We start from the raw sequence: 18476 nt of genomic DNA on the forward strand, positions 1-18476 counted from the left end.
TCCAAGAATGTATGTTCTGCATGTTCTTCAATACAAACAATATTATATAAGTTATTGAGTAGGATAGAAATTTGATTGCTGTCTTGATATTTATATATATATATATATATATATAGAGAGAGAGAGAGAGAGAGAGAGAGAGAGAGAGAGAGAGAGAGAGAGAGAGAGAGAGAGAGAGAGAGAGATCTATTAGAATTTTGAGTTTGATTATTCTAATATATTAAAAATATACATTTGACCTTGTTCCAGTGGGACAAGCTGAAAAAATTTACATTAACAAACATTAAATTGTTATTTTTAAGCATGGCAGATACAACGTAATAGATCAATTGAAAACCTTCCCAAATTGTACATTTTCCTCACATACGCCACACATGAATAATTAAGTAGGTTGGTTTGCATGCAGCGCGTCTTCTTCGTTGGTGTTTAGAGGACCACGCGACAGGCCACGCCCACTCTGATGCGTTCCTCCTGACCTGAGCAGTAGCACGTGATTAGGCGTGTTTACCTATGATACAATGTAGCGTCCATGAGACCATCATCAACCTCAGCCGAATAATCAATCACACGCTTACGTTCAGGATCGGAATCAGTTATCGGATTTACATTAGGGTCTTTGCTGACAAATAACTGCTCGATGCATCTGAGAAAAGGGAATCGGAGTGTGTAGCCTGCGGGCGAGCGAGTCAAGCAGAAAGGTAACACGATTAATATATTGTTAATCTTTAGACATGTTACGTTGTTGTAAATGCATTTTAAACCTTTTCATTTGTATTTCAATTGCCTTGAGCGCATGTCAGCCAATGTAAGTGAAATGCAAACGCTGTCATTGTAGTTTAATAGGTCGCTGTGGCTTTGAGGAAGTTGACATTGAGCGTGAAATACTAAAATACGACTGTGGAAGTGATCTACAGTGTTAGTTGGACTATTAGTCAATATCTTCAGACGACGTTTTCACTGCATGTTACATGATCTGTGCCTTGTCTATGCCAGATTGCCAAATCACATGGAATGCTGTGTCGGGCTGTGTCTCAAAACCTAATGAGCTGCCTACCAAGACAGCATTTTTAGGGATCGTAGGTGTACTTACGATCCCAAGAAACGTTACACTTTCACGTGGTGCCAAAAATGTTGTCAGTCTAGTCCGTTGGCTAGGTTTTGAGACTTCGTGTTGTTTAGAGATATTTTCTATGACTGGCACCGAGATGTAGCCTTGTGTTAAATGTTTGATTTATGATAGTGTGAGGATTAAATCATCTTTATAATACACCAATTAAATATTAGTTGTGAATATTCCTACAATACAATACAATTCCTACAATATTTTTGTTGATGAATAAAGTATATTGTTATTATTCCCATTAAATATACCATTTATTAGTAGGCCTGATATTACAAAATGTAAATATCAGTTAAAAAAAAAGTGATAAAACTGATTATTGTTTCATCTCTGTTGTTGGTTTGTATCTGTAGAGTGGGATCTTTTGAGGGATACTGGACAACCAGATGTATTCCTAAATCTCTGCTGCTATCCTCGTCATGGGTGTTATAGAGGAGACTGACGTAGAGCGTAAGTAACACTCTTGTCCACTTTGCCCACTATATACTTAATGTCAACTAATTTAACAGTCCACGCCTAAACACAAGCACTTGTTAGCATGATCATGTCACACTTGTCTAGAGTTATAATATGCTGAATGTTTTTCCAAGTTATACATTGCTTTGATTTTCATCTCCAGTGTTACTTGTAATGCTTATGGCTGCTGACCAAATCTCTTTTAAAGGGTTAGTTCATCCAAAAATGACAATTCTGTCATTAATTACTCACCCTCATGTCATTCCAAACCCGTAAGACTTTTGTTCATCTTCGGAACACAAATTAAGCTCTTTTTGATGATATCTGAGAGCTTTCTGTAGTCTCCATAGGCAGCTAGACAGAGATTAAATAACTAATATGAATTGAGCGGTTTAGTCCAAATTTTCTGAAGAGACACGATCGCTTTATTTGATGAACAGAATGAATTTAGAATTTTATTCACATACATTCATCAACTCACACATCAGTTGTGGTAAACGGAAGCTGCCAGAGTCAGCGAGGTTCATTCTCGTATGTTACGCAGTATGTTTGAGCTTCTGTTTATGTTCGCTGATCAATGTTTATATGTGAATAAAAGCCTAAATTAAATCTGTTCATCATATAAAGCGATCGAGTCTCTTCAGAAAATTTGGGCTAAATTGGTTCAATTCATATGGATTAGTTTTACGATCTCTTTATGAACTTTTTGAAGCGTCAACGTTATAGTTGCATGGATGTTCAATGGAGGGACAGAAACCTCTCAGATTTCATAAAATAAATCTTCATTTGTGTTTCCGAAGATGAACAAGTGTCTTACATGTTTGGAACGACATGAGGGTGAGTAATTAATGACAGAACTATCCCTTTAAGGCTGCATTTATTTATTTATACTGTAATATTGTGAAATATTATTATAATTTCAATGATAATGTAATGTAATTCTAATCTAATGTAACTTATTCCTGTGATGGCCAAGCTGAACTTTCTGCCACATGAAAAAAAAAGAAGTAATTTCTGTGGAAACCATGATCCATTTTTTTTTTTCAAGATTCTTTGGTGAAATAGAAATATTTTGTAACATTATAGCCTAAACGTCTTAAAGGTTGTATCAGTGATTTCAGGCCCCAAAAAAAAAGATCACATTCATCTAATCTTTTCTAACGATCCGCTAGCTGCCCGCCCCATAAGCATGCCGTCAAAAAACCGGGTCTCTGTAGGCAGCCTAGGCTCTGAGATCTGCACACAAAAACCAATTGGTTTCACCAACCACTCAAAACCAAAACAAATAGTGTTCCAACCAATCACTGACAGGGGGAGGGTGTTGTGAGGTTTTGAGCCAGCTTCTTCTTCAGCTCCGACTTCGCGTGCAACCGAAGATTGGTTGGAACACTATTTATTTTGGTTTTGAGTGGTTGGTGAAACCAACTGTTTTTGTGCAGATCTCAGAGCCTAGGCTGCCTACAGAGACCCGTTTTTTTGACGGCATGCTTATGGGGCGGGCAGCTAGCGGATCGTTAGGAAAGATTAGATGAATGTGATCTTTTTTTTTGGGCCTGAAATCACTGATACAACCTTTAACTGTGACTTGTAATCAATTTAGTGCATCTTGCTGAATAAAGAATCATTTCTTTAAAAACAAAAAAATCTGACTAACCCCTAAACATTTGAATATTAATGTATATCATGATTATTTGCATATTAGCTCAGCCCTAACAGAGATGGAGAGGCAGATTAAGTGATATAGATACACGTCTATATATATGTGAAAGCACCTGTTTTTCATTTAAAATGAACTCCCACATTAATCCAGTCATGGGCTTCTCTTATCCCATTAGTGTCTTTCAACACTGAATTCTTTAGGTTGGATTTAAAGCTAATTGCCCAATGAGTATGTTTAGGTAACTCATTTACGCTGTGTGCTGTAGGTAGATTAGAATAATCTCATCAGATGGGACTGTATGTGAAGATTAAGTATGGTTAAAATGTCCAGATGTTGCAAAGTTTGTGTTAAGATATTCTGCATTGCAGATCTTCCCCCTTACGTTGTACTCTCTGTGTTGTAAGTTTAGGAGCAGGAGTGAGTCATATCATGAGGCATCCATCATGTCCTCAATGCAGTGCTTGTGACCTACTAGAGCACGAGTTAATTACACTAATCCCAATGATTAATTGATCACCCACTAACAACAGTTGTGTTTGTGTAGGTGAGAAACAGTAATGTCTGGTGTTGAAATAATATGTTTGTGTAGGACTTTTGTATCTGGATTTACCGCGTAGTATGAGATAGTAAGACTAATAAAAATGATTTAAGGTCAGTTTGTCCATTGAGAAACTGGCAGAGTGGCAAAACTATGAGAAAAGATGTACTTGTATACAGTACTATTTAAAAGTTTGGGTCAGTATTTGAAAAAAAGAAAAGAAATTAATACTTTTATTAAACAAGGATGCATTATGATCAAAATTGAAATGCATTTCTAATGTTACAAAAGATTTCTATTACAAATAATTCTATTTAGAATCCTGAAAATAATGTGTCCCAGTTTCCACAAAAATGTTTTAACATTGATAATAATGTTTATTGAGCCCTAAATCAGTATATTAGAATGAGTTCTGAAGGATCATGTGACACTGAAGACTGGAAAAATGGCTGCTGAAAATTCAGGAATAAATTCTTTTTTTTAAATATATTAAATTGGAAAAGTATTTTTTTTACTGTTTTACTGTATTTTAGATCAAATAAATGCTGCCTTGGTAAGCATAGGAAACTTATTTTTTAAAACATGAAACAATCTTAATAACCCCTTTTGAATGGTAGTATATAATTGGATGCATCTGGAATTGCATACTCTCTTGAGTAGGTACTTGTTTTGAATAATTAATTTCTTCGTGGCCGCTAAAAAAAGTATGTTATTATAGTATGAATGTGAGTAGTGTGAATGAAATTCAGACATACTACATTTGCCATGTTGTCATTATCATGTGACCTACCAGCATCAGTTGCGTAGGTTCACTGCCATTCACAAAGCCTCTTCTGTGGCCTCATGGGATAGTAAAGTGTTGTGCGTACGCATAGTTCAGAATCTCGCCTTATGAGTACTGTGAATTCGGACATACTTCTTTTTGTCACATACTGTTTTCCCCTACTATATAGTAGGGAAGTAGGCCTATATAATAATAGGCCTACTTCCCTACTATGCATGTCCATTTATCTACAGATAAGGATACAGCCACTGTGTTTGTGTACCAGTACACAAATTTCAGAAATTCTCCATCCTGTTCTGTGCTCATATTGATGTGCATGTTCTTATGCTATCAGAGGTGACCCTGGCTCTTTTGGATGCTGCCAATGACAAGGATCCGGTGGTGCAGGAACAGGTCAGGAAATCCATCTTGACACTGGGGAACCAGCAGCCTGATAAAGTCCTGTCCATGTGTCAGGACTACCTGCTCAAACACCCCAAGGTCAGCCAAAGATTTTTCTTAAAACATCTGAATCTGTTTTGAAAAAGGTTTTCCAGAGAAATATTATACTCTCTCTTGAAATTTTCAAATGCTTATCTTGCGTGTTTCCGTATGATTTCCTCTGTGAAGACTATTAGAATGGGTTAAATAGATTAATGCTGAATGTTGTGGGTTTTATATCATCTAAAAAGCATCAAATATCATAAGTTATCATGGATTCAGTCTTGTCTCTGAAGCTTTAGATACACTAATATTAAAAGGTTTGGGGTCAGTAAGATTTATCTTAAAGAAATGAATATATTTTTATTCAACAAGGATACATTAAACTGATCAACTGAACTATAAAGATATTTAAAATGTTACAAAAGTTTTTAAATAAATGCTTTTTAATTGAGTGTTAAGTTAATCAAATAATCCTGAAGAAATGTATCATGGTATCCTAAAAAATATTAAGCAGCACAGCAAAGAAATGTTTTGAAAATTATGAAAATTCAGCTTTTCTGTCACAAGAATAAATTATATATTAAAATAAAATAAAAATATTACTTTAAATTATAATAATATTTCACAATATTATTATTTTTTGTATTAAATAAATGCAGCCTTGGTGAGCAGAAGAATTTCTTTAAAAAAACATTAAGTCATACCAACCCCAAACTTTTAAATGACTGTGTACTTGTCAACCATTTTATGATAAAAATAGGGTAACAATGTTTTTAAAACAAGTACCTTTTCTATTCTAGTCTATTCTAGCATAATCTATATTTATTGAGCAGATGTTTATGATAGCTGGGCTATTTTCACTTTTCAAGCGCACTTAACTTTACACTTCCTGCTAACAGGAAGCAGTACTATCTTTGTTGTTTCTGATGATGTGACAATTGGCATCAGTGTGTCACATTAAGTAGTCTCATGCCATGTTTTCATGATTTCTCTGTTTGGTGAATTTTACTTCCCAGGGAACCTTTTGAGATCAAGATCGCCTTTTGAAAGCATATCCCCAGAAAGAAAGGAAAATAATTCAGTGCATGTTTCTTTATAAAGGAAACACACATTAATGTCATTTGTAATAAACCTTTTTAACTGTAACCAGATCTCTTCTTTTTTTTTATCGATTTGTAATGCCTAGGCATGGCTGTGTTACTTTTGCCTGCCTCTGATTTGGCTCGTGTCTGTTTTAATAGTTGACCAGCTTTGTCAGATATGAATGTAGGATGTATGAGTTTGCTAAATTTGAGACTGTGGTTTTACTGATTTAGTTTTGTGATAGCATGTCTTTTATAGTACACTTTAGTACATGTGCATGAGCTTACTTGCAAGTCATCTTTATCCTGTGTAGCTGGTGGTCGTGCACAGAATGGTGGTCTTGCAAACCATTGAGATGGTGGTGAAGAGCAGGATTGATGATATCAGTTACCCCAAGATCAGGAGTGTTATACATCTGGCATCAGATGAGATGACTAAATCAAAGGTGAGAAAACTGATTTACAATACTGTTCAAAAGTTTGGGATCGTTAAGATTTTAAATGTTTTTTTTTTAAAGAAATTAATATTTTTGTTCAGGATTACATTGATCAAACGTGACAGTACAGACATTTATTATGTTACAACAATATTTTAAATAAATGTTTATTCAATTAAAAAAATCTGTCACGGTTTCCACAAAAATATTAAGCAGCACAACTGTTTTCAACATTGATAATAATAATAAATATTTCTTGAGCACTAAATCAGCATATTAGAATGATTTCTGAAGGATCTTGAAGACTGGAGTAATGATGCTGAAAGTTCACAGAACTAAATTACATTTAAAAAATATATATTTAAATAGAAAACAGTTATTAAAAAAAACAATAACAGAGGAAAGAACTTTTCAATGACATTTAGGAAAATAGTTATGTGACAGGTTACTCCTAAACATGTCAGAATTTAGTATTTAAAAGCATTATTTTTCTTTCTTTCTTTATTGTTTGTATATTATAATGTGCAACACAAATTTATGATTTTCTATATTTAAACATATAAAACAAATTGTCTTCTTTTGTACAGGAAGTTGTCCCAGACTGGCAGCAAGCAGCCAGTAATATACTGGTTGCTGTAGGAAACAAATATATTAATGACATCATGGAGGAGATACTCGGGAAGTTCCAGCCGGGAGTTTTGCCTCACTTTTTTGTGGTCCAAACACTAGCCAATCTCTCAGACTCAAATGGTACATAACCTTAATCAAAACTCTCGTGTTTTGTTTTGATTCTCTAGTGATGTCTTTCTTTTATGAAGCTCTAATTTAATTTGATTAATTTTACAGGATTTTCAGTATAAGATTTTTGAAGCTTTTATTTTAGTTTTTAACTAGAAAATGAAAGGGAAGTTACAGTTTGACCTGCAAACTTTAGTCAGGAAGTTAGCAAATGGTGTTATCATGCTTTGTTGCATTTGACAGTTGATCATTATTTTTTCAGATCCTCATTTGACTGAACCGTATTTATTATTTTTACCATCACTTTAGTACTTATTATTTTCACTTTCTATAAACTTTGTTTTAACATTTCATTGGAGTCAACACCAGTGTTTCCCAACCTATTTTGTTTTATGTACATTTGTAGCCACTTGAAAGCTGTATAACTAACAGCTTAAACTCCCCTTATGCCTGGTCATTATTTTAAGATAACTTATTTGAATAATAACATAGAAATATCTCCATAATGCAGATTTGGACTGTTTGTTTATGTCCTGTGTTCTTGTTTGGTTACGTTTCTGACCCGTTTTGATATGTTTGACCTCTGCCTCACAGTATATGGAATGGTGCCATTTCTCAGTGCTATATTGGGGACCATGTTGCCCATGCTGGGAATGACCAAACAAGACAACATGAAATGGGTCTTCTCTTCCGGTAAGCTCAATTACAGGTCTGCATAAAGTGTTACATTTTCTGTGTCAGCTAAACGACAAAGTGCCCTATCTTACACCCGGTGCAATGCAGCGCCAAGCGCGACACAAGTGTTTTTTGTTAGTTTCAGTCCGATGCAGTTATCATTTTCACGTCCTGCGCCACGTTGTTTAAATAGCGAATGCATTTGTGCACCCATGGGCGTGCTGGTCCGAAAACGAGGTGTGTTCTGGCGCATTGTTGGCGCGTTGCTATTTTGAGGCAACAGAAATAGACTGCGAATATTTTTTTTTTTATGTGGCGGGTCCACAATGCGCGTACACTCTGCTTATTAAACACACAGGGATGCACAGCAGCACACAAACATGCCAAATATTTAAAATAAAAGGATTACAATGTAAAAGATTATTATTGTGTACATAAAGATATGGTGGAATCAGGCTTGTCCCGTAGATGGTCTGCTTGTGGGCTTAACCTCGCTGCTTGTTTGCGCTCTGGAGACGGCTTCGGTCTTTCCACTATCAAATTCCGTCATGTAAATAGCGAATCTGCCATGGCGCGAGCGCAACTGGCATTTTAAAGGAATGGGAGATGAGACTCTGATTGGTTTAACGCACGTAAATCCCAAAACACACCCATTACTCATTATGAGAATAGGGACAACCCTTTTAGACCATGTGCCTGGCGCGCCGACCATTTTTCCCGTCGTTAAACTAGCAAAAGTGGATTGGGACACGCCCTAAGTGAACTTGCACCGTGCGCTTTAGACCATGCGCTAAGATCGTTAAAATAGGTCCAAAAATGTGAATAAATGTATACACTATTTTTCAGAATTTTGGGGTTGGTAAAATTTTTAGGCTCTCATGCTCTCTTAAGGCTCCATTTATTTGATCAGAATCTTTTTTTACTATATTTTCAAATGTCATTTATTCCTGTGATGGCAAAGCTGAATTTTCAGCATCATTACTCCAGTCTTTCGTGTCACATGATCCTTCAGAAATCATTCTAATATGCTGATTTGGTGCTCAAGAAACATTTCTTATTATTATCAATAATAAGATCAATTATGCTGCTTAATGTTGTTGTGGAAACGTGATCTTTTTATTTCAGGTTCTTTAATGAGAATAGAAAGTTAACCCACTATGTAAAAGTCTTTACTGTCACTTTTGTCATTTTTGAAAGAAAGTATTTCTTTGATTCAGTAAGGATGCGTCCTTTTTGTTTAATGTGACGTGGCTTCTCACCTGTTTACGTTTCTTCTTAGCTCTCTGCCGGTTTAGCGAGAGCATTCTAGAATATCTGGCCAACCTTGACAAGGCTCCAGACCCCACTGTGCGTAAAGACACCTTCTCCAGTGAGATTTACTCAGCCTACGACATCCTGTTTAACAGCTGGATCCAGAGCAGAGAGTCCAAGGTACACTCAATGAGACAGAGCACACATCCAATTACAGCTAACTCACTTTTGAGACTAAAGAGGGACATGAACTTTTGCCAAATGGGTTCATTTCAGTTTTCTTTGGAATTGAAGCAGGGAAAAAACATGTGAGCCTGTGAACTAAATCTGCTTCTTTCAGAGAGGTGGATTTCTTTGTAATTGCTGAAGATTGGATTTTGTGTAGTTTTTCACCTTTACACATTTTATTTTTGTAGCACAGTAAAGTATATTTTAAAAATAATGGAAGCATTACAAATCATTTTATGCATTTCATGCATTTTATTCAAAACTGTCATTTAAGTACTCCTTGGTCACTGATCATCAAAATAATAAAAACATATTCATAAAGTGATTGTAAAATAACTTTTTGGCTTTTTTCAATCTAATTGCCATAAACGTATTAGTTTACTTCCAATCCACATCCATTTTTTTTGTAGCTTTTCATTTTTTTTTTCTTCTTCTTTTCCAATTTGATCTGTTGTGCGTGTGTGTTCATCCATGTACATGTTTGTACCTGATTGTTCTCGTGTATCTTTCGGCAGCTACGTATGACTGTTGCAGAGGCTCTCGGGTCAATGAGTCATCTGATGGCACATGATAAACTGGAAGAACAGCTTCCCAAACTCCTTCCCACCATACTGGGCCTCTACAAGAAGAATGCAGAACACTATATCATCAGCAAGGTAAAGTCCTCACCATTTCAACTGATTCACAATTACAGGAAATGTTTGGTGGAGGTTAATGGATCAACCAGTTATTCAATCCAAGTTCAGATACTTTTCCCACTCTGGACTGTGAATGTTTCTACAGTGTGTTCAATAAAGACATGACAACGTGTAATTGTTTGTGTTGTTTAATGACTTGGTTCATGACGGAATCAGATCAGATTTAATGACTGATCTATGAGGAGATCCAGGTCTCTGTACTGCCTAATGTAGTCTAATGCTGTTTGTGTTTGTTCAGAGCTTGTGTCAGGTCCTGGAGGCCTCTGTGAATATGGGCAGTAGAGTGTTGGAGACACAGGTGGATGGTCTTTTACTTGCTCTGCACCAGCAGGTCAGTGTCTCTCTCAGTCTCTCTTTATGTGCACCACCTTTTACAGACTTCTAAATCTCTTGCTTAACTACTTGCAATTGTGTTTTCATTTTGGTGGAACAGGTTTTAATTTGCCTAACCACAGCGTTACAAATAGAGCAACCCAGGGCCATTTAACAGTTTAACATAATAGGAAGTGTTCACAGAAGTTCACCTCTGTGGCCTTGGGATTTGTTTTGATCTCATTTTTTAGATTTGGGATTTGAAAACCCATTTAGATTATTTAATTGCCTTTATGCTTCATCACCTTGTTTTTCATTAAAAAAAGCAAGTTTTTAAAGTTATTTAATACTTTTTCATTTTTCTTTCCAGATATGCTCACCTGTAGACTTCAGCAACCCTCCAACTGTGAAAAATCACAACGAGGTCCTGCGATGCTTCAGTATCCTTGGTGAGTCTTGCTTAAACCTTTTTCTTTATTATTTTAAGGTGCATGCAAATGTAAAATCATAGAAATCAATTTATTTTTACTAGCCATGTGGTCATGAACTCAAGTGAAGGTTGTGTTCCAAATCAGCTGACTGCTGTTTGCTATATCTTTGTCATGTGCTGATGGAGCCTGAGTTGAGATTAAGTTAAAGTGTCCGACCAGCAGGCTCTTTCAATCAGTGAGATGATCTTGTACAGTTGTGTGCTTGGAGCTGATTTGAGCTGACACACACCAGCTGGATTTCTCTCCTCTCGCGTTTGTGTTTTGTCAAGCAGATGCAAGGAGTCCAAGAGTTGTTACGTGTTTTCTGAGTGTGCATGTCAGTCATGATGTTTTAATCATGAGTATGTCATTCATCAGTGAAACTAATAGGTGTTAGTGCTAGATCTGTACTGAAGCATAAAAGAGCATAAATTTAAAAAAAAAAACTCCTTACATTTATGAATGGTTACATGGGCACATTTTTTATTTTTATTTATTAGTTTAGTTTAGTTAAGTTCCCAGGTTTTTACCTATTAATGTTCAACTTGGGTCCTAAAACAAAACCTGTCAAATACCACTGGTCTAAATAATGAAGCAGAGACTTTATATGGGCTATTTCTATATTGGATCATTTACCAGACATCAATACCAGACACCATTGACTAGTATACATTTAAACACCGGTTTTGGTGGTCCATTTATTGGCATGGAACACTGTCAAAGTCTATGATGGTAACTGAGGGTGAACTTGACAAATTTTATATTTTGCTGTTTTTGTTCCCAGCGAACACGTTCCCGGACCGCCTTATAGTGTTTGTGCTCCAGAGGTTGGAGAACAGTAACGAGAGGAACAGAATGGGCTCACTGGCTGTTCTCAGACACCTCATCAACTCATCCAGTGAGTTTTAAACATGTAATCAAATACGTCAATGATTTCTTTCTCAACCAGACACTCACATCCAGATTGTCATACTTGGTTATGAAAGGATCAGAAAAATTTGCTGAGATAGTCATTTACAGATCTGTATTTTTAAAACTCTACTCTGTCTGTTCAAGCCTCCACTATGGAAACCAAGAAGCCCCTAATTCTAACCAGCATCAGGCAACCTCTGGCTGACCACAGCAATAAGGTACATAATAAATCCTCTGAATGTGATATGTGACAAAACCATGGGTGTTTCATCAACTTTAGGCAATTTTGCCCCAGTGGACCTTTAGAAAATAAACTCCTTTAAAATACATTTGTCACACTAGTTTATTTAATTTGTCTACTAACATGTTCAAAAGTGAATGTTCATGCATAATAGTTTTGTTTTGTTTTTTTTCCTGTTGCTATCATTTATGCTGCAGTGTCATTGTCACTGTTATGTATTGTGTTTTTAATGGAATTACGTGGTGGAAACTTTTTTTTTTCCGGGGATGAATGTGCAGAAATTCTGAGTGTTCAGAAAGGTCTTAGTGATTGTGTTTACCTGTGCAGGTGAAGAAGAGAGTGGTGCAGGTGATCAGTGCGATGGCTCATCATGGTTACCTAGAGCTGGAGGGAGGAGACATGCTCGTCCGCTTCATCATTCAGCACTGTGCTCTACCAGACACTTATCATGTACAAACAACCTTTACTGGCTACACATTTCATTATCTTACTGCACTGTCACATGACTGTTGCTGCAACTGAACTTTCTGCTCACTGACCACATTTTAGATTCTGTTTGATAAGTCTACAAATCTCACTTGATTTCCCATGCATTGAACTGCAAGATTGTTAATGATCTATTGTTTCAGACCTCTTTAGCATTCAATTTAGCAAGCTTGTTCAGTCCATAGTCCATGTTGAGTCATGTGTCAGTGCATAGCTTAGTTTTTAAATATTTGCATTAGCTGGTGTGATTCCCTTTGTTTGATAGCTTTGAACAATTATTGGTTTTAGCCTAGCCCTAGTTATGCTCGGGGTGTAATACAATATGGGTAATAAATTGTGTTAATATTCATACAGCGAGGACAGCGACCACCAGACCCAGAGGATGTGACCAATGAGGCTCTGCGTAGCATGTGTGATAACACTCTACATCTTTTCACTACTACAGTGGGCCGGCTGACTGATGTGAGTACACACAATTGTACACCTTCCGCAAACAAATTAAAATGGTTTCCTTAGATGCTTGAAGTCATGGTTCCTATTTCAAAATGTGCAATGTTTACAATTTTTTTTCTTTTCTTGTTACAGTTGTGCAACATTATGATTGACTGATATTGCATGTCATTTTATGTATGCCAGGTGAACTTGATGAATGTCATAAAGCTGTCATATCTATGCCATCATTCTTAAGGGAGCTGCCACTGAAGAATTTGACCTGATTGTCTGGATTTGTGGGGACCAAGTGTAGTGATTTAAAAATCAACCATCAGAAAGCCAATATTGATCTCCCACTGTTCTGAATATTAGGGGGAACATCAATGTCTGTGGTGGTGACTGTCACACTGCCACTAAATCAGACGCATGCACATCTGCAATGCGTCTTACTATCTTGAAGACAACTCAATGAAACTCTTATAGTGAAAGATGGGCTTTGCAGTCATTCAGCACAGTCCATCATCTTCACAGCCAAAGTCAGCAGCCTCAGCCCGGCATTGCTGCTTGTAAGAAAGAGTGTCTAGAGAAATATTAGATCTTTTTTCCTGTGAGCTTCCCAACATCAACAGCTGGCTGTTGACAGGGATCTCTCCTCAGCAGACAGACGAAGACAGTTTATGTGCCGATGAGACTGTCTCCATTCACTCTGCCAAAACACATTCAAACGATAACCAGGAAAATGTCAGGAGATGCACATCTAGCCAGACTATTTTTAGATTTTTGTTGTGTCTTACTTGTTAACATGTTGTTTTAAAGCACTAAATTTACACTTTTATGAGATTTATTGTGTGGATTTATCAAGGTAGACACTGAAAGCAAATAGGTAAGAGCTTTCCACTGGATAATTAATACAGTGATTATTATGTTTCAGCTTACAAGAAGTTATTTAATCTGATGCAGTGAGTAGCTTCACATTCCTTAATCATCCATGTCGGAAGATATCCTGTGGTCATGGAAAAGATGTTACTTTGCTTAATGCAGACCAAAAATCTGACCTTACTTAAACAAAGAAAACAACTAAGGAGATTGCTGAAACTGCTAAAATTGGGTCCAATGCATGATTAATACCTAGAAGGATAGCAGTGAACCATCATCTTTGAGAAAGAAATGTAGTGAGTTTTTTTTTTTATGATCCTGATCAGAGATCTCTTAAAAAATGTGGTGAAATCAAATCATAGAAAAAAAATCAGTTTCTCACAAAACTGTAGAACTCACAGCTATGTGTAATAGTGAAAGTAAGAGCATTTGCACACGCACAGTGCAAAGCGAACTCAAGGGATTGGGACTAAACAGCTGTGTAGTCTTAAGAAAATCACTTATCAGTGAGGCTAATCAGGAGGAAAAAAAGAGTTGGGCAAAAAAGATTGGACTCTGGAGCAATGGAAAAAGGTCATGTTGTCTGATGAGTCCAGATTTAACCTGTTCCAGAGTGATGGGCATGAGCATCAGGGTAGAAAGAGATGCAGAAGAAGTGATGTATCCATTATGCCTAGTGCCTACCATACAAGCCTGTCAGGGTGGCAGGGTTGCTTTAGTTGGTCAGATGGCCCAAAATGAGGACAGCTAACTACTGAATAATCAGTGGTTTCCATCAATAGATTTTGTCTTCCCTGATGGCATGGGCATATTCCAAAATGACAATACCAGGATTGTTGGGCTCAAATTTTTAACCACACAGCGTCCAGAACTTAAAGGGATAGTTCACCCCAAAAATTACAATTTTGTCATCATTTACTCACCCTCAAGTTGTTTTAAACCTGTATGAATTTATTTCTTCTGCTGAACACAAAGGAAGATATTTTGAATGTCAGTAACTAGGCAGTTATGGGGCACCATTGTCTTCCATAGTAGAAGTCAATGGTGCCCCAGAACTGTTTGGTTACAAACATTCATCAAAACATCTTCTTTTATGTTCCACATAACAAAGAAATTCATACAGATTTGGAACAACTTAAGGGTGAGTAAATGATGACAGAATTTTCATTTTAGGATGAACTATTCCTTTAACCCCATTGAGATTTTTTTGGGATGTGCTGAAGGAGACTACACAGCGGTCTGACTATCCCATCATCAATAGAAGATCTTGATGAGAAATTAATGCAGCTCTGAATAGAAAATAATGTTGTGACATTGCAGATGCTTATTCAAACGATAATTTGGCGATTGCATTCCCTAATCAAAGAAAAAGGTAGTCGCGGTCCTATGAAGTTTTGCCTTTTTTTTTGGCCAGGCAGTGTATATACTGTATATAAATCCACAAACCATATAAATATATATTTGTTATGTTTTATTATAGTTTATTATATACAATAAACATTATTCAGTATTTATATATCTCGAGTTAAACCGTTGTAAGATATTAACACTTGCACTTCCTTTACTGAACATAATGTATGTACATCTGAATTGAGTGCATGTTATTTTTTGTGTAGGTTCTGTGGCCGATGTTGCTTTGCTACCTGACCCCAAATCAGTATGCCAACGCCACCACCCCCTTGTGCAAGAGTTTAATTCTTCTGGCCAATAAGAAGCGAACAGCACAAGAACCCAACTTCATCATCAACTTCAATGCACAAGGTGTGGACACACACACATATATATACGATCATGATGTCACTGATGAGCCTAGTCTTAGACTAAGAGCTTTTCCAATGTCTGACCTGCAGAAACCCTTGAATCACACTTGCTGTCTCCTCCAGCAGCCGCCGTTAAATCTTTTTTTTTTTTCTCGTTGTTGGACTGAAACTAAATTGTACTTGCAGACGTTCTGTTTTCATTGCAAGTCGTTTGCTTTGCCTGTTGAGTCTGTTTCTAATTAGTCAAATGAAAAGTGGTATTTATCAACTGAATAAAGTTTTTTGGGCAGAGGGTAATTGTTTCTTACGCTGACAGTGATTAAATTGAACTCTAGTAGGACAAATAAGTCCCAGGCTCAGTGATTATTTATTCGTTAATTGTAATGCTTTTGGATCATGTGCTTTACTAATGGGTTACCCTTGTCTGCTCTCCCCCTCTCTCTGTCTTGCTTTGTTTCTTTCCTCTTCCCGCAGGCTATAGTCTTCCCTCACAATATATCCTGATGATAAGGCTCTTGGTAAGTGTTGAATTTCCAGTGTTTTTATTTTTTATTTTTTCATTATCGGTTTCAGCGGGGCAACAAGTTAGGTTTTACATGCCTCTCTGGACTGCTTGATTCTTGATTCTGGTCAGTTGTGGCATATTTTTGGGCTGCACTTTATTTTACAGTACGTGCACTTACGTGTACTTACAGTGTACTGACCTAAGAAAGTACTGGGTATTATAAGGTAACTACATGGGTTAGGTTTAGGTGTAGGTTCAGGTTTAGTACCTAGTTATTACCCAGTTATTGCAATTACTATTATAATACATATTATGTACATGGGGAACAGGACTGTAAAATGAAAGTTCTTCCTATTTTTGTATGATGACCATCAAACTGAATATTTCACAATTTTTTGCAACATACCAGTGCTACTTTCATAACAGTACTGTTCATAAGTTTGTGGTCAGTTTTTTTGAATTATTATTGAAAGTAATTAATACTTTTAATCAGCAAGGATGCATTAAATTGACAATAAAGTGACTATAAAGGCGTTTACTTTGTTACTGAAAAGTTATATTTCAAATCAATGCTGTTCTTTTGATCTTTCTATTAATCAAAGAATCATGAAAAAAATTATCACAAGTGTATCATGTTTGAATAAAAATATAGCAGCACAACCATTTTCAGCTGCGATAAGGAATGTTTCACAAGCACCAAATTAGAATGATTTCCGAAGGATCATGTGACTCTGAAGACTGAAGTAATAATACTGAAAATTCAGCTTTGCCATCAAAGGAATAAATAGTATATTACATAAATATTACATTTAAGATTATATTTAAAAATATATATTTTTAAATTGTAATAATATCACAATATTACTGCTTTTACTGTAGTTGTGATCAAATAAATTCAGCCTTGGTGAGCATAAAGTCAAGTCATCTTTATTTATATAGCGCTTTTAACAATGGAGATTGTTTCAAAGCAGCTTTACAGAGATAAACGTATAATTTAAGGTAGCAGAGATTGTATTGGCTTTATATCGGTTCTTTAATAAAGTTATTTTCCAGCTAAAGTTAGTTTTGATTGATTCGCTTCCGTCGCAACGATAATTTGTTATTAAATTAGGGGCCGCTAAGACGACACCATTCTCTCTACACAGACTTTAAATGCGAACCTGTGAGAAACGCTGATGGCGGTCACATGCGCATTAAGAATGGGTTCTATAGTTAAGTGCGTTTGAATGTGCGCAGGTTTGGAATTCCCTACAAACCAAGCCTAAACAAAGTACTGGTGTTTCCTTATAATTTTTGATACAGAATTTTATTTTATTTTATCAATTCGGGGTAGATACGCGAATTGAGTTTCCCGACGACGCTTTATCTTTAGAGTGGTAAAGGGATCCTCCATAGGGAGAGACTAGTTGGCACTTCAGCACTGCGTTGTCATCGGGTCCAGGCGCAGGTCCTTCATCAGATCTGGATACGGCCTGGATCCGGCAGGCTGCAGGAAAACCTCGGGATAAACAAAAGACAAATAAAATTAGCGTAGATGCCATTCTTCTTATGATGTAACGAGTACATCAGGATTTATGGGAAGTGTTCCCGGTTCCAGCTGACCTAATCTATGCAGCCTAACACTGAATTATAGAAGTCTATAATGTATTATGTGAATGCTAGGTCAAAGAGATGTGTCTTTAGTCTAGCTTTGAACTGACAGAGTGTGTCTGCTTCCCGGACAATGTTAGGAAGACTGTTCCAAAGTTTTGGTGCTAAATAGGAAAAGGATCTACCGCCAGCAGTCGATTTTGATATTCTAGGTATTATCAACTGGCCGGAATTTTGAGATCGCAATAGACGTGAAGGACTATAATGCGTTAAGAGCTCGCTCAAGTACTGCGGAGCTAAACCATTTAGTGCTTTGTAAGTCATCAGCAATATTTTAAAATTGATGCGATGTTTAATAGGAAGCCAGTGCAGTTTTGACAGAACCGGGCTAATATGGTCATACTTCCTAGTTCTGGTAAGAACTCGAGCTGCTGCGTTTTGAATTAGCTGTAGTTTGTTTATTAAGCGTGCGGGGCAACCACCCAGTAGAGCATTACAATAATCTAGCCTTGAGGTCATGAACGCATGAACTAACTGTTCCGCATTTGTCACTGAGAGCATATGGCGTAATTTAGATATATTTTTAAGATGGAAAAATGCAGTTTTACAGATACTAGACACGTGAATTTCAAATGAAAGATTGGTATCAAAGAGCACATCCAGGTTCCTAACCGACGACGAAGACTTAACAGAGCAGCCATCAAGAGTTAGACAGTATTCGGGTATTACGTGAGGAAGTTTTTTGTCCAATAATTAGAATCTCTGTTTTTTCAGAATTTAGAAGTAGGAAATTACTAGTCAT

General features: G+C 36.5%; 1 protein-coding gene across 2 annotated transcripts in view; it reads left to right on the forward strand.

The window, feature by feature from the left end:
• The first annotated feature begins 467 nt into the window (after window positions 1-467).
• The window catches only part of mroh1 (maestro heat-like repeat family member 1), a 36470-nt gene continuing 18461 nt past the window's right edge, over window positions 468-18476 (forward strand). Inside the window, exons 1-16 of one of the 2 annotated variants that reach the window (XM_079894017.1) lie at window positions 468-698; window positions 1474-1570; window positions 4893-5038; window positions 6378-6509; window positions 7088-7250; window positions 7833-7931; window positions 9193-9344; window positions 9908-10048; window positions 10329-10421; window positions 10773-10851; window positions 11657-11770; window positions 11929-12002; window positions 12353-12475; window positions 12866-12973; window positions 15436-15580; window positions 16054-16097. In XM_079894017.1, coding sequence (XP_079750143.1) covers window positions 1540-1570; window positions 4893-5038; window positions 6378-6509; window positions 7088-7250; window positions 7833-7931; window positions 9193-9344; window positions 9908-10048; window positions 10329-10421; window positions 10773-10851; window positions 11657-11770; window positions 11929-12002; window positions 12353-12475; window positions 12866-12973; window positions 15436-15580; window positions 16054-16097 — 1644 coding nt within the window. In that variant the 5' untranslated portion in view covers window positions 468-698; window positions 1474-1539. The remainder of the gene's footprint in view (window positions 699-1473; window positions 1571-4892; window positions 5039-6377; window positions 6510-7087; window positions 7251-7832; window positions 7932-9192; window positions 9345-9907; window positions 10049-10328; window positions 10422-10772; window positions 10852-11656; window positions 11771-11928; window positions 12003-12352; window positions 12476-12865; window positions 12974-15435; window positions 15581-16053; window positions 16098-18476) is intronic. The other variant, XM_079894018.1, reaches the window with a different exon arrangement.

Source organism: Squalius cephalus, assembly GCF_949319135.1.
Source record: "Squalius cephalus genome assembly, chromosome: 15".
NCBI classification, from domain to species: domain Eukaryota; kingdom Metazoa; phylum Chordata; class Actinopteri; order Cypriniformes; family Leuciscidae; genus Squalius; species Squalius cephalus.